Here is a 20245-nt window from a genome sequence, read left to right as displayed (position 1 = left end):
AAGTAACTCAACGATTTCATTAACACTAAAAAATTAACATTACTCACGCTGGAATTTCACGTTATACGATTTTTTTTGTTTTGTTTTTTATAATATGCATTAACGAATGAAGAAAAAAAAAATGAAAAGAAAAAAATGTTATACTTTTATACAATTGCTATTAATCGTATGCCGAATTTGATGTATTGTTTAAATAAAAATAAAATTTTTTATCGATACTTTAATCATTTTTTTAATAATTCTTCCTATCCAAAATGCGTCTAGAGAGAAATATGTTTATCGACCGACGAAGAATTTCTTTGATCGTATCACTTCCTGCCAACATATAAATATCATTTTACCTAGGAACAAAATTATTCGACACGTTGGTATTCTTGAATTTTCACATAGATTTGTATGTTGAAAGTGTTGAAAGTAACGAAGCAGACGACGTGGTGCTGCATTCGTCGTAATATAATCTATCATTTTTATCATACTACGATAAAGCCATTCGTTTTTCCAAATTTGATCATGAGCAAAAAAGAAATAGTCAAATTTGATTCGAATCGATCGTAAATGTAGAGCAACAATATGGATCATTTAATTATTTTAGTGGCTACGATACATTTATTGTATTGCCCATTCACGAAAGTCGAAGAAAGTTTTAATCTACAAGCGACACACGACCTCTTGTATCATGGTTTTAACTTGTCTGAGGTAATTTTCGTTAATTGTTCATTATTCATAAAGAAATGTTTGGAAAAAAAAATCTTCAACAGTTTTAATTAACTTGGGCGAGACTATTCATCTTACTTGACAGGTTGTCGAACACGGACGAACAGATATTACGCAAAAGCTGCTGTATTATATTTAGCACGAGATGCGCGTATTTATAATCGTACAATCAGCTGACACACAGTTGCATTTATGCACCTGTTATTTGAACTACGCAAATTTCTTTAATTTATATGATTTATATTTAATTTAATCGTATACACATATCGATAATAACTTGTCGATATTTTTTTTTCAAAATCTTGACAATATGATACTAATCCATTTTATTATTTATATAGTACCTATCTAAAAATTTAATAAAATTAATAAAGCTTCTATCTTAACAGTACGATCATCATGAATTTCCTGGAGTTGTACCACGTACTTTTCTTGGACCTATTGCGATATCCAGTCTTGCTTATCCCTTTGTGGCAGCTATTAAATATTTTCATATTAATAAATTTCTTGCACAATATATAGGTAAGTTTTTTATTAGAAACTATTTTGAGAATTTAAATGTTCTTTGATATATCAATTATGAAATAATATCTTTTTTTTTTTTTTTTTACAGTAAGAGCTACTTTAAGTTTGCTGGTAATAGGCACTTTGAAACTATATAGAAATGCCTTAGGAAATGTCTTTGGTACTAAATTTACAAATTGGTTTGTGGCTATTACAGTAACACAATACCATTTTATGTACTATCTTAGCCGACCTTTGCCTAATATAATGGCCATGCCTCTAGGTAATTATATTCTTAATTTAATCTACTAAATGATACAATAAAAAAGGATGTAACTATTTCTTGGATTTTAATAAAGTGGATTTTTAGTATTGCTGGCACTATATGGATGGTTAAAACAGAATCATGTTATATTTATTTGGTCGTCAGCTGCAGCCATAATCATATTCAGAGCAGAACTTTCTATACTTTTGGGACTATTCCTTTTATATGATATAGCCAACCAGAAACTTTCTGTTCCAAGGTATTTACATATTATATTGCGGACCATTGATACCTAGTATGGCTGTAACATTACATACAGAAGTGATTAGAATCATCAAGGGATCTTCTGCAAAACTGCACAGATTTGTAAGCTTTGTTTGCGTATAAAATTTATTACAAAGTACTTACTTTTTTGTTCAGGTATAATAAAAAAAAAAAAAATACTATGCAACGTGCTTTGCTTTTAGATCAATGGAACATTTTGCAATATTAAAGTGAAAATTTTTTCGCCAAAATTTATATCTCATCCTCTTTTTTTTTTTCAAAAAAAAATTAATATTACAGTGACTGATATAATATTTTATTTTTAGATTACTTAAAATTGCAATACCTGCTGGTATATTGTTCTTAGCACTTACTATTGGAATAGACACAATCTTTTGGAAACGTTTATTATGGCCAGAAGGAGAAGTATTTTATTTCAACACCATTCTTAATAAGAGCAGTGAATGGGGTGTATCCTTAAAATTTTCTATAAAATTAACTATTTTTTCTTTATCTTTTTATTTTTTATTATCTTATTTTTAATATAAACATGCCTTGACATATAAATAGACATCTCCATTTTTATGGTACTTTTACTCAGCTCTTCCACGTGGTTTGGCTGTTTCATATTTTTTAATTCCTTTGGGGATTTTATGGGATCCACGTGTACGTGCATTTACTGTTCCTGCTATAATATTTGTGCTACTATTTTCATTTCTACCACATAAAGAACTAAGATTTATAATATATGTCTTCCCCTTACTAAATGTTGCAACAGCAGCTGCATGTCATAGAATGTAAGAGTATTTTAATTCTAAATAGAAAATTTTATTCACTATTTACTAACAACTTTATTTTTATAATTAATAGATGGGAAAATAGAGGAAAATCACCATGGAATGGAATGTTGTCGTTAATTGTTGTTGGTCACTTGGTTTTAAATACCATATTCTCTATGTTTCTCTTATGCGTAGCTAGTTGTAACTATCCAGGAGGTTTGGCTATTGCTAGATTGCATAGACTTGAACAAAATTCCACAGAATCAGTATATGTACATATCGATAATTTAGCAGCACAAACTGGAGTATCAAGATTTACGCAAACTAATTCATCTTGGATGTAAGTAATGAAATAACGATATCAAGCTGATATTTGGTATAGCAAAAATTTTGCTGTACCGATAATTGCTAAATACTAATGTCACAATAATTTTACAGTTATTCAAAACAAGAAGACATAACTGTTAATGATCCAAAAATATTACAATATACACATTTGTTAATTGAAGCCAAAAGCAAATATTCTCCTAATATAAAGCCTTATTTAAAAACTCATGAAATTTTGGATTCAATTGATGGCTTTTCACATATAACATTAAATTATAATATGTTACCACCCATTAAAATAAAAACAAAACCAACTATATTTATTATGAAAAGAAAAGCTAATATCAAATATGATCCAAATAGAGCTAAAATTTCCAAGCATTCCACGCATAATTTATTGCAGAACGATACTACAATATCAGATACAAGTCCAAATGTAACAAATAATATCTTAGAAAATATGGAGCCAATACTTGATGATATTGTTGAATCTTTAGAAGAAATTGGAAAACCATTATCTTCAAATGAAAAACCTTTGATAAAAGCTGAAATCGAATCTATTAAACAAAAAGATATCCTGTCTGATGATATAACAAATATATTATCAGATGAAAATAAACAATTTGTTGAAACATCTACAGATCCATTAGATAACGTTTCAAAAAATGCAGATATAATAAACCAAGAAAATGAATCACGAGCCATATCCGCAGTAAAAATTAATATAAAAGATAGCTCTGATACTAATTATCAAAAAGTAGTAGAAAAGGATGTACATTATGATAAAGAATCAATAGCAACTAAATTAAAACCTAAAAGTGATGCTGTTGGTGTTCTTGAAAATATCAGTAATATAAAAGAAACTGTTAAAAAAAGAATTCAAGAAAAAATTCAAATAAACAATGTCAAAAAAGATGTAACTAAGGAAAAAGAAAATGTAGATATTACGAATAAAAACATAAAGATTAAAAAACCAGTGAAAATAAAAGTAGAGTCAACAATATTACCGAAAATTTCAACAAAACAAGATGTAAAGGAAAAACAACAAATCATAAATCAAAGGAAAGATAAAGAAATTACAGTCAATGTAAAAGAGAGTATTAGAAACATTATAGATCAATTTAAAGAATTTGAAAAAGATTTTGCATATGAAGATTATGATTCACAACAACAATGGACTAATTTGAATAATAATGAATATTCTAGTGAAACAGATGGAACAATAGAAAACGAAGATGCAGAATCATTGAATAATTATCATGCAAATAATCACAATTTGAGAATTGTTAAAGATGCTAAAGAGAGTTTAAAAGAAATAATAGATCAGTTTAAACATCTTAAAAGTGAATTAACTTCTGAAGAGGATGATAAATTTGATGAGATAGCAAATAAATATATGAATAGACCAATATCAGAAACATTAATGGACTTCAGTGAGGCTTTAAAAGATTTAATTCAACGTAGAAAGAGGAATAAAGAGAAATCTAACTTAACCTTAGAAAATAAAAAACAAATTCATACCCAAAATAATGTACCACGAGCATCTCCACAAACAGACATAAATCCTGTGAAAAGAGTAGTTCTTAATCAAATTATTGAAAAAGATGGAAAACAGCAAAAAGATGCTACAATAGATATGTCAACGATAAGCAACTCTAGAATAAACTTAAATTTAAATAAAGTTTCTAACAAAAATGATCATGTTGTTAATACCAACAGACAATCTGTAAATTCTCCAAAATCTGTTAATATAGCTATTGATATTAATAGAGATCAAATAACTAAGGATGATACAAGTAAAACAAATAATGAAAACAATAGTTGAAGGACTTGAACCTTTTCTTCTTTGAAAAGGAATACCTTAAGAATGATGTAAATATTTTTCCTGTGATATGAAAGAACTTGTATTTTTTAGTTGATATATCTGCTTTACCAATATGGACGATCGTACGCCTCTTATTCCTAAATCCATTACTGATAAATTACAACATATCTTAATGTACCAATAAAGCCAAATTCTACTGTAACTACATCAGTAATAATTTCTGTTCAAAAAAAGTAGTTACAAATATATTAGAATCTATTCCAATTTTCTAATTTTTTGTTACAAGAATGAGCTGTACAATAAAATGATTATGTCAGTCTATTTATAGTATAAAAATTTTATCCAACTATTCTATCAAGCTCTGTTATAAAGCTTAAACTTAAATAATGCTATTAAAATATTACCTTTTTTACTTACTTGCATTTAAATATCATGATTATAAAATTTTATAAAATTCTTTATCTGCTCTATATTGTTTGCATCACTTATTGTAATGTATACAAAAATTAATATAATTATATATTCTAATGCTTTCCCCTTTTCTTACTAATTAATATTAGAATATAATAGTCTCCATATTGGTATTTGCAGACCAACCAAGTGCCTTACAAATTTCTTCCGAAACTCATTACATAATAGTATATGTAAGAAAAGAATTATGTCTATGTAATATATTGTGTATTAATGTTTTACAGCAGTAAAAAGTTTAATAATGTAATGTGTGTATTTTGCTCTTATTAGCTATATAACAATTAAACATACAACTTAAATTTTAATTATTATAAGACTAATTTAATAATTTTTAATAAAATCACGTATTGTGCAAAAAATCCAAATAAGATTGATTGAAAAGACACCCAATGATATATTAAATAAAACCTTATCCCGGAAACCAGCTTTTAAGTATACAGGAACATTATTATCGCGCTATTAAAGTAAAATATATATATAAGTTTTTAAAGAAGTATCAATTATTAAAGATTGTGAATGAAAATATATACCTGCATTTTAGCCTGCTTTAATTTAAATTTTTGAAAAGTTTTTGTATCCTTTACAGGAGTAGAAGCAAGATATGTAGATGTACCGAAATATCGATGTTGTAAGATAGAAGCATGTAAAGGTTTCATCCATCTATTCTAAATTAGTTCATTAATATATAATATTAATTAATATATACTGATATTTATATATGCTGATCAGGACAAATTTAAAGTATAATTAAAACGATATAATTTACATACTACATACGTAAAATATTTTTAAATTATATCAAAAAGAGAGAAAAACTATTCAAATACCTTGAAACTATTTCTTAATAAGATCATGATTTTGCAATTTTTCTATACCATAAATTCATTTACTTACATAAACAAATGAAATCCTCACTAACAATTTTGAAACAAATATTGACAATTCAAAGTAGACACGAAATCATACAAGTACCGACAACGACACTAGCGCTACGGAAGGCGCGTTATTTGAATTTCAAAGAACTTTGTTAAGGCTATTCATCACCCCTAATTTTATAATAGTTTTTTTTTATAATGGTCAACAATGAATACAGATACAATTCTTGACCGATTTTGATAAACAAGATCTTATTTTAATGATAAAAATTTAAGCAAACACATATTTTCTTAAATTTTTGGAAAAGCTTTATGATTTTTTGAAAAAAATTGTATCAAAAAATCATGTTTCTTCGAGAATAATTTATGTATAAAGATTCTTCAAGAATTATAAACAATGTATAAGTATACGGAGTATCATAAACTAATATTTAGTTCATTGACTTAAACATTACATAGCTAATAACTCGCTAGTTATTCACCTGCTTTCGATCGAAGCGCATGTGATTTTAGCGATATATATGGACAAAATATGAACTACAAGCACAATAGGGAACTATTGCTTAATATGCAACAATTCCATCGATTTATAAGCTTGTATAGATTATGTATCCCCATGCGCAAAAATCTAGTATACGATAGTAATTTTTGTATTTGGTAAAAATTATAATCCGGAATAAGTAAGAATAAATGAGAACAAATAAGAATAAATAAGAATAATAAAAAAAATTAGAATTTTTCTCTAAGATTTTTTCTCTAAAAAATTATTAAAAAATTCTCATATATTTAGTCTGTTTATCTATCGCAGTATTACCAGATATGACAAATATAACTACTTAAACGTTTAGTTACAATTAGAATGAAAAGATTTTAGAATTGAAGCAGCCAATCGGCCGATAGTATTTGGATCATACTGGATTTCGATATATTACAAAATTACCGATTCAAAACCTACCACGTAAAAATTGTTACATTTGGGGACATATAACAAAAATTATATATAGAGAAATTCTATTAACTTCCATGTAAAAATTTCACGACAATTCGTTTCTCGATAATCTAACCTGAAACGGAGAAAGAATAAAAAAAGTAAAAAAGAAGAAATAAGGCGAATTATATTGTAAGGACTTCTTCGACATACAACCTCTTTTTTTTACTTCGCGTCCTAACCACAACAACGGAATATTCGATAACTATCGTTAATGACAAAAAACTAAAACGAAGAAAATTGATAAACCTAGCGTAATTCTAAAGCAATTCTGAAACGAAAAATCGAGAAAGCATAAGAAGAAAAACGAAAATTATAATATTAATTTCAGATAATTATAATTAACGCATTCGAGCAAGAAGATTCTATCCTGATCTAATAAATAAATAAAAAAATAAGAAACCATTCACGAATTCATAAATCTCCGAAGAAATTTGTTCGTGATCGCTCAATGCTCTTGAATTTATTAATTACAAAGAATCACTCGTGTCGATTCGAACTTTTCGTCCTTGACATGATTGAGTCATCGAAGGAACTTAAAAATTAACTTACTACTTAAGAAGTTCTGCGATGGCTAAAAACACTCGTCTGCGATTTAGGTCGAAATTGAGGATGGATGATTTGTAGTTGGTTGAAAATGAGGTAAGTCAACATCGAAGCTGGTTGAGATCCTCTTCGGTGATGCACTGATTCTAATTCGCGGTAATTATTTATTAACGAACGGTCACTGAATTTATTTCACGAAACTCTATTGTCTTTTATAAATACAATCTGTGCGATTGTTAAAAAAGCAAAAAACTTGGCGAACAAACACCGACTCTAACAACCGCATTGCACGCAGTCGATACAAAATTATTAATTGTTTAAATCGCGAAACGCGAACGAACAAACACTGCTTCTACTTCGCGATATTTTTATTTTAGCGACCCAAACACTAGATTACTTCATTGCTACCCGCGCGATGGCAATAAAGTTCTGAAACAGAAAAATAAAAACAAAATAATTCGTATCACGGTTATAATAAGAAACTGTATAAATTATTCAATAAATATGTAATAGAGAAATATATTTACTTTAAGTTATCGTTGAAATGTGCAGAAAAAACACCCTCTCAGAACTTCGATGTTCTCTCGTCGGAATACAAAGTCAAAATAATGCAATAACCGTTACAGTCGATCAAAGTCCGTTGTGACGTCACACGCAACGAAGTGCCGCCAATACAAAATTTAAGTCTGAAATAAAATAAATTATAGAATATTAAGTATAGAATATTACAGAAATGTGTGATATGAGAGAATATTTGTTTTTAGTTTTTGTTATTACTTCCAGGAAAGGCATCCTATGAGAATTTCTATGTTTACTCGTCAAAATACAAAATCAAAATAATACAATAACCGTTACAGTCGATCAAAGTCCAATGTGACGTCACACGCAGCGAAATGCCGCCAATACAAAATTTAAGTCTAAAATGAAATAAATTAAAACAGAATATTAAGTATAGAATATTAAAGAAATATGTGATATAAGAGAATAATTGCTTTTAGTCTTCGTTATTACCTCTAGGAAAGGCATCCTGTGAGAATTTCTATGTTTATTCGTCAAAATACAAAATCAAAATAATGCAATAACCGTTACAGACGATCAAAGTCCAATCTAACGTCACACACAAACATCACACACACACCAATACAAAATTCAAGTTTAAAATAAAATTAATCGTAGAAATTGTTCAAGAATTGTATGATATTTTAATATGTTTGCTTTAATTCTTCTTGTTACTCGCACATCGTAATTGACCTACGATGTTTTTTCATTGGAATACAAAAAAAAATTAACTTGATAATCGTCAAAGTTAATAAAAAATCTATATATGTTGATATTATACATGATATGGATCGCAATCTCCATATCAAAATTTCAAAGAATCGATATTTTTAATTCCAATTAGTTTCTTGCTGTTTTAGTTGCTAGTTTCTTGATGACAAATTAATTGTGAAAATCATTAATGTTTTATTAAAAATTGTCATATAATGATGATTATCAATGATTAAATTTATATTAGGGCTATTAATTCGTATGCATATATATTATATTCTAATGTTTTACATATTATATTTTATTGGCATATTAAAATTTATAGAATATAATCATTTATTAATATAATCAAAAGATGTAATATTGAAGTAGTTTATATTATTGCACAATTATGCATCCTAAAAACATTGGAATCACAAAATACCTATACTATACATCCTAAAAACATTGGCACCATTGCTTGTAGTATTATTCGATAAGAAGGTGTGTTTCCTTAATCTCGATTGAAGAAGCAAAATTCGAATGTATTAAGTTTTTATAATTAATATACAATATATATATACAAATATATATATATAGATATATAGGTATTTATATTGGGTTTCAGATAAATATTGTTTTTATGTAATTTATAAAAATGGCCGAAGTTCCATTAAGCTTAGGAGAAAAAACGTTTATTCTTCATGGAGTTGATGTAAATATAAGATACATGTGCATATAAATTATAGAATAAATTTAAACTTTTATATCAAGATCAACGTTATTTCTTTTCAACGTTTAGGCAGATTTTAGAAATGATGGAAGAAAAAGATATGAATATCGATCATTTGAAATTGAGACCAATTTAATGCAACAAACAAATGGTTCATCTAGATTACGGATAGGAAATACTGACATTCTGGTTGGTGTTAAAATAGAAATTGATTCACCATATATTGATCGACCACAAGAAGGAAAATTAGAATTTTTTGTAGATTGGTATGTTGTTTAATCATAAGTCTGAACTTATACTGTTCAAATAATTTTATATATATATCATTTTGTAGTTCAGCCAATGCTACCCCAGAATTTGAAGGTAAAGGTGGAGATGATCTGGCAAATGAAATAAGTAATATTTTATCATTATCTTATTACAATCCAGATGTATTTAATTTAAGAAAATTAAGTATTTTGCCATATAAAAAATGTTGGAAAATGTTTGTTGATATTTTGGTAAGAGCTATTTGTATATATATATATATATAAAAATATAATCACATTTCTGACTCATATGAAAAAATTTGAATATGTTGACAGATATTACAATGTGGAGGAAATCTTTTTGATGCTGTAGGTATAGCTGTAAAAGCTGCTTTATACAGTACAGAAATACCAAAGGTAACTGCTGCATCTTTTGATGGTGGAGAAGCAGATATACAAATATCAGATGATCCTTTTGATTGCATCAAATTAGATATTACAAATTATCCGCTTATAGTTACTTTATGTAAAGTAAGTCTGTGCAGATATTGTAAAAATGAATAATTTAAATTAATCTTTATCTATCGATAGATAAAAGAAATACATATTTTATTTTCTTTCAGATAGGAGAACATTGTGTAATAGATCCTACTTCAGAAGAAGAAATGTGTAGTCCAGCAAGTACAGTTATATCTATAATGCCAAATGGTAATGTAACATCTATTGTCAAAATAGGATATGGTAGTATGCAAGATACAACATTAATTAAAATGCTAGAGGTATTTGATAAATGTTTTATTAATATTAAAATGAACACAATATTATTTTTAATGATATATTATAGTCAAAATAAATAATATATAAAAAATGTAAAATATTTCATGGGAGTTTTATGATCATTTACAGGTAGGCAAAACAGTTGCACTTGCATTAAATGATGCACTTATAAATGCATTAAAAAAGGAAACAGAACTTGGACCGACGAAACCTACAGTTGGATTTCTCAGATAAAAAAAATACAATACACTTATTTTTATATATACACAAATGTAATTTTAATGAAAAAATTATAAAAAAAAAATCATGAAAAAACATAAAACTGCTTTATTTTATATATATAACCTTATATTTTTTCGAATTATAATATCTTTTACAAACTTCGTATGAAATATATTCTCTTTGTCTCTTTCGTGTATATAGTTCATTATATCTTAATTACATGAGTATTCTCTTTAAGATACGTTCAAAATTATCTTTCTTGTTAAACATAGAAATCTATTGGTTGAAAGTTAAAGTGTTTTACCAATCGCCGTAAGAGTGCACGAGCAAATATTCCTATCATGAAAACGAACAAAAGAATCTATTGCGGTATTGCCATGAAGTTAGAAAAGGAACAGTGGTCAAGGTATTATGTTGTGTTAATATAACTGAAACAAATAATTCTTATTCAAAATATTTTTTTCGCTAGAGAAGAGATCATTTTCTAAGTTCGAATATGGAAGCAGAACCTTTAGAGCTTGAAGATGGCGAGGTTGTCGATGATGAGGTCAGATATTAAGTATTTCGTTTTTGACATTAACCTAACCTAAATAAAAATGTATGAATATAAATATTCGTTCTCATAAAATTGTTATTCCCGTTCTGTATTTAAAAAAGCATTACTTATTGTATTAATTTCCTGATAATACAATATTTTCAATAAGTCTGTTGTTTCTAGTAAATTTGCAAGACATTTCAAATTATCATATTTAATATTTCATAAATATTTTAGATGTACAGATATAATATCGTTTAAAGTACATATCTCTATGTAAATTTAGTAGTGAAATTGTATTATTAAAATAAATATATTATCAATTAAGCGTTATATGTCTTTCTATAGCCAACCGATGTCTTTGAAGGATACAACGTATTGCAGAGGCCTCACATGATACAAGCAACAGAAGGACAGACGAAACTAGGATACAGTGATGAATCAGATGAGTCTGTGGATACAGAAAGTGATTCAGATTCCGATTCAGCACATACTAGAAACAAAAAACCTAAGTTGAAAATAAAAAGATCCAAAAGCTTATCTAACAATTGGGGAACAAATAATGATAAATACAAAGTATGGTGTACACAGGTGCAAGAAGAATCGTTAACAGAAGACTTAGTTTCATGTGGTGTTACAAAGAAACTCTATCAAGAACGTAGTGTTGAAAGTTATAATTTTACTCTTCGATATCCATCAAATGCTAACGGATCTCGTAACAATATTAGTTCAGATGATGAGAAATATACTGGACAGAGATTAACTAATAAGAGGACAAATTCTGATAGACAAAACATACAACTTAGATTAGGGAAAAGAAGAAATTCAATGGAAGTTGATTGTCAAAAAGGATGTATACGTATTATAGCAGATTTAAGTACAACAATAGATTCAACAGATTCAGATGTTGCAACTGATATTGCAGATAAACTTTGTGAAAATAAGGATCTCCTTATAAGTAATTTTAAATATATATTTTATATTCTTTAATCATTTATTTCCTTATAAAAATATATATATTTTAAATATTTGATTACTTGTTTTTTCAGGTAGAGTAGTAAAAATAATTGGAAAAGAAAAAGCAATTGATTTTTTTCAAAAAACAAAAAAAATCGAAGAAAATGGCGGTTTGTTAACAATGAATGGATCTCGTAGAAGAACAGCAGGTGGTGTATACTTATGGCTTGTAAAAAATGATGAACATATTCCACAAGAAAAAATCAGAGAAATATTTTATATCGATAAGAAAAAAAATGTGGAACAAAAGAAAAAAATACAGGCTGATGAGAAAAGAAAAAAAACACAGGAGCTTATGAGAAGTCTTGAAAGTGAGTTTTTAATAAAATAATATGATAATGACTTAACCAAATATATACAAAAATTATCCAAAAGTATTGCATTAAATTGTATAATATTTTTTATTTCTTCAGATGGTTCTGATAAAGATCTTCCAGCTTTATTAACGAGAGCAGAGTTTTCAACCAGACAGATTGCAGAAGAAGCAAGATTAAGACGTGGTGTAGGAATGGATAGAATGCCTTTAGATTCTGATCGTACAGTAACCAATCCTCCACCTAGTCCCGTTACAGATGATCCAGATCACACTGAACATCACTCTGAACACTCTCTTCAATCAAGACAAGTTCAAGATTATGCAGATGATTTTCTCGACATTGGTATAGATGTAGATAGCATGGAAGTATTTTAAATATCCTGATTGTATCCCACATACTGACATCAAAAGTACAATGCAGAATAATAGTAATTTAGGCTACAATGTCTATATGCAATAAAATTGCATAGTTTGTACATGCTCATCATATATTCATAGATGACAACATTAGACTGACTTATACTGGAATAATGCAATTTTTATTTGCTATGTAACAATTATTTATTCATGTTTATATAATAATATAATTTATAGATTGTAAATATTTCTATAATGTGCTTATTATTATTTTGCTTTCTTTACTAGAATTACATTTTGCTCCCTATATTTTTATATTGCAATCTAATATGTCATTTATGAATACAATGAGAGGAGATCTGAAATATGTAGCCGAAATACGAGATAAACTAAAGATAAAAATATTGCAAGATACACATTATATTATTACATAAAACAATTTATACTGAATTTAGGATGATAAATATTGTCCATGTTAATGTTTTTAGAAACAAATAAAATAGATTATAATTTGTACTATGAACTAAAAGGACTAAATATTGTACAAAAACTTTTGATCATTACTTGATATAATCAAGTTGTTATAAAACTATAATTCTGTTACTGTCATTTTGTATATTTAAGATTTAGCAATGCCATGATTATAAATTTTCACACAATAATATAAGTATAATCTGTGGATAAATCTTTATATTAAATATATTTTATGAAATTATATTTTTAGACATTATTAAGATAACAAGTATAATATTCTTTTATTAAATTTATTAAGTTTTTAATTAAAAAAATAATTATCTTTAATACTTTCATTTGATATTTTTTTGCTTTTGAAATAAAACATTGTAATATGAAAAAATCCTTAGATTATAAAAATTTCAAGAAACTTTATTTCTTTGATTACAGGAATGTTTTATTGTAAATTAGGTTATGACTGTAAACTGATGCTTTTAAAAATGTTTTTCTTTATATCTAATTATAAGTTTTCAACTTATAGTGATAGATATCTTGTATAAATTTCATAGTATTGTAAACAATATTTTGTATGTTGCTATTTTGCTCTATATCTTAGTAACAATTTTATATTTATACTTATTTCACATCTTTAAATTAATGAAAAAAATAATTGAATTTTTAAGTCATAATGAAACAAAAGTATGTATATAAATTTGTTACAAGCAGATATATATAAAAGAAAAATAAAATCATAGATCAAAATCGAATTAAATAAACATTTTCTAAATATAAAAATCGTAATACAAATACTTTTCTAACCTTTCTCTAATGACGTTAAATATTTTATATACACATAAATATTATAATTCATATATTTCTCTGACTAATAATTATAACATTTGCTCTAACAAAGAAAGTAATGTTTTGCATCTTTCCTTGACCTAAAATGAAATAATATCAATATAGCTACATAAACTAAAGAAACAAAAAATATTTATATATCTTTACCTGTTCAATGGTACGATCTTCCAATTCTTGGCTAACCTTCAAAAATGTATTTTCTGAATACTCCTCCTTAATACTTAAAAGAAGAATCATATCCTCTTGTCGTGTCCACGGCTTATCGATAATAAATTCCATTTCAGAATTTGTATCAGAATCACAATCATTTGAAATATCCATTTTTTCTAAACTTGTGCTACTATTTATTATATCTCTATCTTTTTCTGGATTAGGCGCCATAATATTATTTTCTGTTAAAAATATATTTTTAATTATACGCTCTTATACGTATATGTATATAATTTGAAAATAAAGTCAATTGTGCTTACTCATATCATGTTCCATGTTCTTGTTTATAAACATTTTATCCTTTGGAGATATATCTTTTTCAAATGTATTTTCAATTACAACGCATTTCGAAGGATAGTCGCTTTCTGAGCATGAATTATCATAAGTACTTTGTTCCAACCGCGTCTTTCGTTCTATCTTTTTTTCACGTTTATTTATAGATTGTGGAGAGTGTGCCTTCTTACTAGATATCGCTTCATCAGTGAATGTTACTTTTTTCAATGATTTTTTTGGTTCTCCCGATTTGGGTGGTGATTTTGTCCCTCTTTTAGATCTTGATATGATTTTTTCGTTATCTTCATTTTCTTTTAAAGGTGAATTCTTGGGAAGACATTGTTTTTGACATGAATCGTCACCAATATCGGTTTTTGAAGATTTTCGACGTTGTTTAGATGCAATAGGTGGGGTAAATTTATCAGTAACTTTTAAAGACACCCTTGCAATATTTTCTAATTTTTCTTTATCAGCTCCTGGGAATGTTATTTTTGCAGGACGTAAGCCTTCAGAAGTTTGAAGATATATTCTTCCATTTAGAAACTGTTAAAAAAAGATATATACATATGTAATATAATAAAATTAAAGAGTAAAAAACAATATTACATATGTGATATAATAAAATTAAACGATTATAAATTTATACCCTAGTTCCACAAGATATACAATGTTCATTAGTATTTCTATTACTTGAGCCATCTGCATTGTGACAATCACATTTACAATTATCTCCACCATAAGGATCTTCTTGGGAAACTAACATTGGTAATTCTATATTCTCATATAACTCTGGTGCATCATCTGTATATACTTTATTTTTATCATGAGGACCCAATGGGCAAGTTAAATTTTCAAACGTATCTACTGTAAATAAACTATATAAAAACCACAAAAAAATATATTTTACTAAACAGGTTTATAATCAGTATTACGTAAATATCAGAATATTACCTTTCTGGAGGTTTACCATTAGGTAATATTTGTAAAAATAGATCCATAACTAAAGGATGTGCCTTGAGTAGAGGAGTCATAATATTGTGAACATTTTCTAATGTTACATGAGGATCAGATGAAAGTTGTGTAATTGCCTGCATTATTTTTGCAAGCCGAGATGGTTGCTTAGTAAAATAGACTTGTATGACGTTTAAAAATTCACTCATTTTTTGTAACATTATATATTCTACAGATTTACCTATTAATGCAGCTTGATGTGGCTTTAAAAATAACAACAAGTCTGAACACAATTCTGGAAAATTTCGTAATTTATCGTAGATGTTTTGATATAATTCTATAGCTAATGTATCTCTAGTTATCGTGTTCTTTTGTATCACTTCTTGCATCTCAGAGGATTCATATTTTTTAGAAAAAGATATTTCATGTTCCAATTGATTAAGATTCTCAATTTTGTCATTGTAATCTAAAATTAATTTAATTACAATTTTTAAAATATCTGGATTATTAGATTCCAATGTCAAGTGTAATTTCTGAAGATATGATGCTGCAAATTCTGTATGAAAACAAAAACGAAAATAATAAATTTATAATCTTTTCAATTGTATAAATCACGCGTACGTAGGATTTATAATATTTATCTTAATTCAAGTAATATTCTATAATAACATACTTTCTTCTCTTTCTCCTTCATTCAAAAGATTTTCAGCTTCCAATAGTCTCTTTATATTTTCTAATTCTCTAGCCTGCTTAGCCTTCTTTCTATTATCTTTTTTAATAGTAGTGCTTGCTAACATAAGTTCTGCAATTTCATCCTCATTGTCCTGCAATCAATGATCGTATACAATTTATATTTTTTTTTGTAACTTTCTACTATTGCAGATTAGTAAACACATGTAAATAAATCGTAACTTACAACTTTTGATGAATCAGGAGAACACTCCAAATTTTTTTCTAGTTCTCCCTTTCCTCTAGACTTTGTATTACTGCAATTAGATATATTTTTTGATCCTAAACCTTGAACCATTAATTTCATATTTTGTGCACTCTTTGTTTTTGCCAAACGTGGGGTTGTTTTTCGTATTTGTGGAGATTGCAATAATGTTTCATTTGACTTTTTTGTTATTTTTGTGTCTTTTATTTGTACATTTGATGAATTAATCGATTCATTTTGTTTATCTTCCTTATTTGCTATTGCATGTTTGTCCGTATTTTCAGTACTTTTACTTAACACTTTTCTAATATTACCAATATCACATGATTGTTGTGATCTAGTAGTTTGAATATTAGTTTTTCCTTGAACACTTTTTGTCGTTATATTATTTGATAAAGGTTTCGAGTTTGGCAGTATTTTAGGCAAAACATTTACAATTGGATTTCGTAGTGGATGATGTTTTGAAACATAAGGATGTAGATTGAACTTATCATTTATTAGATTTTCTATCTTAGATGTATCATTGTATGAATTCAGAATATGTTTACGTTTTAATAGATCCATTTTTGGTTTAGTCTATAAAATATTATCAAATTTATTTAATATATTACTCTTACGTTTTTTAATTAATATATAAATAGTTTTAATCTACTTACATTAGTAAGATAATTTTGCCATTTTGCAGGTAAAAGATGTATTGGCTGATGTATTGGTGCTTTATGATCATATTCCAATGTTATGTAATGTATTATTCTAGGAGCTGTACCCTTGTCAAAATAATGCTGTAATAAGATTCCATTAAAAATATTGTTTTATAAATGAAAAAGTATATATTAATTTACTACCTTAATTGGATTTGAATCTTTGGCAGAACGTTGTTTTCGAATATAGAAAAATATTTTTTTTGATTCTCTAACAGGTAGTAAATATTCAGCAATTAATTGAGCTACATCAAATAATTGGAACTTTTTACTTTTAAATTTCGTCTTTTGAGATGCCACAAATGGGAAGAATTGCTCAAGGCCTAATGCAATTAAACTAAAATAAAAATATTATTTATGACAAATAATATTATTATATAATGTATTAACATAATCTTTTTAAATTAAAAGACTTACCTTTCTTCAGGTTTTAAAAATGGTGACTTTGTGTATTTAGTTAATTCACTTTTGAAAGGTATATCTGGTAGAAGTTGTGGATATATCAAAGCTTTGCTTTCAACAAATAATTTTATTAGATCGGGATAAAATTGAGGTATATATTCCCATCTATTCTTAAGACGCATTGTTTTTATAGTATTTTCATCTTCCATATGTTTTTTGAATTCTTCATGAAACTTTGGCTCCAAAAATTTATTTTCCCAATCAGAAACTAATTTTAATGCATCAGATATATTTCCTACATTGAATGCAGAATTTGGCCCATTACTTAAATATCTAAAGAAATTAATAATATATGAAAATAAAATAATAAAATATTTGTCCAAAAATCTAATATCCTTTTATCAATTTTGTCTTGTAATATATCTTCTCATATACCTTATGCTATTTAAATTTTGTTTACACGTTTTTGAGAGGATATGTAAATCTGGATGCATGTATGTCATAGCAAAATGTTGTGCCATTAGTTGAACATGTTGTTGCAATTGAATAGTTAGTAAATGGCGCTGCTCAAAGTTTACTAACATTGAAAGTTCAGAACAATTCTGTTATAGAACAAAACAATTAAATGATCAATTAGCAATTAAATAAAAAAAAATCGAATTGTTTTGAATTGTCAGATTTATAGCAGCATTATATTTTTACCAGTGTGTTCTTTTCAACAGATGTATTTAAATTATCTGAAAGTTTCTTTTTTTTAGATACTTCTTGTTCTTCTTGTTTGATAAATGTATCTGTAAACTCAAACAAATCAATTAACTCCTTAAAAGTAATTTCAACATCTTTGTCGGCTCTTAATTCTTCTTTATCCACTGAAAATATGTAAACATTAGTATTATCATATACTTTATATATTTATAATTAAATATATTATTAACATTCTTGTACTTTTAGATACTAACATAAATCTGTTTCTTCATCTTCTAAAATATTATATTCAGGATCAGCTTCTGGATCATCTTCTGCAGTGTGCTCTTGTTCTAAAGGTTGTGTAAATTCTTTCAAAAAATTACCCCAATCTTCGTCGCAATCAGAATCATACATATCTGTCGTAATATCAGGGGGCACAAATGCCTGTTCAATTTGTTCTAATGGTGTCTCACTCAAGCAAAGTTTAGAACGTGTTCTATGACCAATACTTTCTTCTTCTGTTGGTACATGAGGTAAGCTAAAAGATATAGTATTTTAATGATGAAAGATAACTGAAATTATAGAAATATCATTTTCTTACCAAGGAATTTTAAAAATTCCTTCTGGATCATATTGAATATTAGGTGATTTAGGTTTTTTTTGTAAAGCTGAATCAAACTGATGTACTGGAATAGGTAGTTGTGACTCTATATCACCACTGATAGAAATTTCTGTTTCTCTATCGTCATCACTTTGTTTATCTTGCTCTGGCTTATATTCTTCGTCAGAAGAGTCTTCTGGAAATTCTTCGTCTATTAATACTTGTAACGGTGGTTTCTTAACTGGTCTAGTATTCCACAACACATTAACTTGTTCTACGGCACCTAATTCTCTATTATAAAATCAATTAAAACTTTCACACAAATGTATATATATTATAATGTAACGTAATTTCTTAAGATAGATTACATACTTTGCTTTAGCTCTTGTGAGTTTAGGTTCAAAAATGATATCTTCTTCTATATCATGTAAACGTTTCTGTACCACAGCCATTACTTGTTCATTGTTTGTAATAACACGTTTTAATATATTTTTTACATTCGTAGCAGTTAGATTAGTTTTAGCTGCTTTAGCATCAAGTTGCCTCTCAATCTCTTCTTCCATTTCGTTAAGAACTGACGTTTCTTTGACTGATTCTCTTTTATGTTTAGTAGGTGGATCATCATTATCGATTTCTGAAATATCTATTTGTAAATCAGCGGTTTCTGAATCAGACGAATTATCACTGTTTGTATAATCAAAATCAAAATTAATTGAAAAAGATAAATTGCATTTTTTTGGAGCCTCATTAAGACGATATGAAGAAATCGATGAATTTTGTTTTTCTTCACTCGCACTCTTTTTCGTTGTATTCATATTTTATAAAATATAATTAAACTCTATGCAGGTTTGTGACAATTCAATACTCTTCTCATTACTTTCTTAAAAGACGTTAAGAGACGTTATTTCTCATTACCACTTACCGCTTGTAAGGACTTCAGCGATAGGTGCGGACAAAATATGAACTACAAGCGTACTAGGAAAACCTATCCCTCACCATGCGTCTATTCTATCAGTATATAAGCTTGTGTAGGTTATATTCTACCTACAGGGATATACACAATGGATCCAGGTATAAATCAATTGATTTCAATGAACAAGGTTTTACTTTAAAGACGAAGGTTTAAGCGAAATCATGGCTTTCTCGAATTTTTTAAATGGC

At 27.2% G+C, this 20245-nt stretch overlaps 5 protein-coding genes across 8 annotated transcripts in view; 3 read left to right on the top strand and 2 right to left on the bottom strand.

Moving 5' to 3' along the window:
* LOC122631075 (neurexin-1) overlaps positions 1–8134 on the bottom strand; it is a 289963-nt gene extending 281829 nt beyond the window's left edge. The window contains exons 1-2 of the mRNA XM_043816311.1: positions 8086–8134; positions 7565–7987 (exon numbers count right to left, since the gene is read on the bottom strand). The gene's annotated coding sequence lies outside the window, so the exon portion shown is untranslated. The remainder of the gene's footprint in view (positions 1–7564; positions 7988–8085) is intronic.
* Positions 389–5396, top strand: LOC122631077 (probable Dol-P-Man:Man(7)GlcNAc(2)-PP-Dol alpha-1,6-mannosyltransferase). The gene is made up of 8 exons (XM_043816313.1): positions 389–696; positions 1104–1236; positions 1328–1501; positions 1589–1742; positions 2074–2218; positions 2318–2544; positions 2618–2866; positions 2965–5396. The coding sequence occupies exons 1-8, from the start codon at positions 571–573 to the stop codon at positions 4676–4678; spliced, it is 2922 nt and encodes a 973-aa protein (XP_043672248.1). The 5' UTR covers positions 389–570; the 3' UTR covers positions 4679–5396.
* On the top strand, positions 7379–10862 carry LOC122631078 (exosome complex exonuclease RRP42). Of its 3 annotated transcripts, none has more exons than XM_043816317.1 (7): positions 7379–7654; positions 9435–9521; positions 9609–9805; positions 9874–10039; positions 10124–10318; positions 10411–10566; positions 10694–10862. In XM_043816317.1, exons 2-7 carry the CDS (start codon positions 9465–9467, stop codon positions 10796–10798), a joined length of 876 nt encoding a protein of 291 aa, XP_043672252.1. In that variant the 5' UTR covers positions 7379–7654; positions 9435–9464; the 3' UTR covers positions 10799–10862. The 3 variants fall into 3 exon arrangements, with proteins under 3 accessions (XP_043672252.1, XP_043672249.1, XP_043672251.1); XM_043816314.1 differs by lacking the exon at positions 7379–7654 and adding an exon at positions 9333–9351; XM_043816316.1 differs by lacking the exon at positions 7379–7654 and having other exon boundaries at positions 9405–9521.
* A 321-nt stretch (positions 10863–11183) lies between these two features.
* On the top strand, positions 11184–13029 carry LOC122630973 (phosphorylated adapter RNA export protein). Its single transcript, XM_043816087.1, has 4 exons — positions 11184–11333; positions 11670–12279; positions 12371–12649; positions 12752–13029. Exons 1-4 carry the CDS (start codon positions 11283–11285, stop codon positions 13027–13029), a joined length of 1218 nt encoding a protein of 405 aa, XP_043672022.1. The 5' UTR covers positions 11184–11282.
* LOC122630970 lies at positions 12527–20083 on the bottom strand. Of its 2 annotated transcripts, none has more exons than XM_043816080.1 (15): positions 19457–20083; positions 19085–19375; positions 18756–19021; positions 18499–18665; positions 18232–18398; positions 17812–18129; positions 17539–17731; positions 17350–17475; positions 16676–17269; positions 16433–16583; positions 15760–16315; positions 15455–15683; positions 14796–15351; positions 14473–14717; positions 12527–13052 (listed from the first exon to the last, which is right to left on the bottom strand). In XM_043816080.1, the coding sequence occupies exons 1-15, from the start codon at positions 19897–19899 to the stop codon at positions 13026–13028; spliced, it is 4329 nt and encodes a 1442-aa protein (XP_043672015.1). In that variant the 5' UTR covers positions 19900–20083; the 3' UTR covers positions 12527–13025. The 2 variants fall into 2 exon arrangements, with proteins under 2 accessions (XP_043672015.1, XP_043672014.1); XM_043816079.1 differs by lacking the exon at positions 12527–13052 and adding an exon at positions 14227–14405 and having other exon boundaries at positions 19457–20082.
* Positions 20084–20245: the final 162 nt, after the last annotated feature.

This window comes from Vespula pensylvanica, chromosome 8, assembly GCF_014466175.1.
Source record: "Vespula pensylvanica isolate Volc-1 chromosome 8, ASM1446617v1, whole genome shotgun sequence".
Lineage (NCBI taxonomy): Eukaryota > Metazoa > Arthropoda > Insecta > Hymenoptera > Vespidae > Vespula > Vespula pensylvanica.
This window is presented reverse-complemented; position numbering and strand designations above follow the sequence as displayed.

Excerpts from the sequence above, each read along its gene's own strand:
- LOC122631077 (XM_043816313.1), top strand. The coding sequence starts at position 571 with ATGGATCATTTAATTATTTTAGTGGCTACGATACATTTATTGTATTGC. Across the intron at positions 1,743-2,073 it reads CAGAAACTTTCTGTTCCAAG|ATTACTTAAAATTGCAATAC; the intron begins GTATTTACATAT and ends TTTTATTTTTAG. Across the intron at positions 2,219-2,317 it reads ATAAGAGCAGTGAATGGGGT|ACATCTCCATTTTTATGGTA; the intron begins GTATCCTTAAAA and ends ACATATAAATAG.
- LOC122631078 (XM_043816317.1), top strand. The coding sequence starts at position 9,465 with ATGGCCGAAGTTCCATTAAGCTTAGGAGAAAAAACGTTTATTCTTCAT. Across the intron at positions 10,040-10,123 it reads AAATGTTTGTTGATATTTTG|ATATTACAATGTGGAGGAAA; the intron begins GTAAGAGCTATT and ends ATATGTTGACAG. Across the intron at positions 10,567-10,693 it reads CATTAATTAAAATGCTAGAG|GTAGGCAAAACAGTTGCACT; the intron begins GTATTTGATAAA and ends GATCATTTACAG.
- LOC122630973 (XM_043816087.1), top strand. The coding sequence starts at position 11,283 with ATGGAAGCAGAACCTTTAGAGCTTGAAGATGGCGAGGTTGTCGATGAT. Across the intron at positions 12,280-12,370 it reads AAATAAGGATCTCCTTATAA|GTAGAGTAGTAAAAATAATT; the intron begins GTAATTTTAAAT and ends TTGTTTTTTCAG. Across the intron at positions 12,650-12,751 it reads GCTTATGAGAAGTCTTGAAA|ATGGTTCTGATAAAGATCTT; the intron begins GTGAGTTTTTAA and ends TTATTTCTTCAG.
- LOC122630970 (XM_043816079.1), bottom strand. The coding sequence starts at position 19,899 with ATGAATACAACGAAAAAGAGTGCGAGTGAAGAAAAACAAAATTCATCG. Across the intron at positions 19,376-19,456 it reads CTCACAAGAGCTAAAGCAAA|AGAATTAGGTGCCGTAGAAC; the intron begins GTATGTAATCTA and ends ATTTTATAATAG. Across the intron at positions 16,316-16,432 it reads TGAAGGAGAAAGAGAAGAAA|AATTTGCAGCATCATATCTT; the intron begins GTATGTTATTAT and ends GTTTTCATACAG.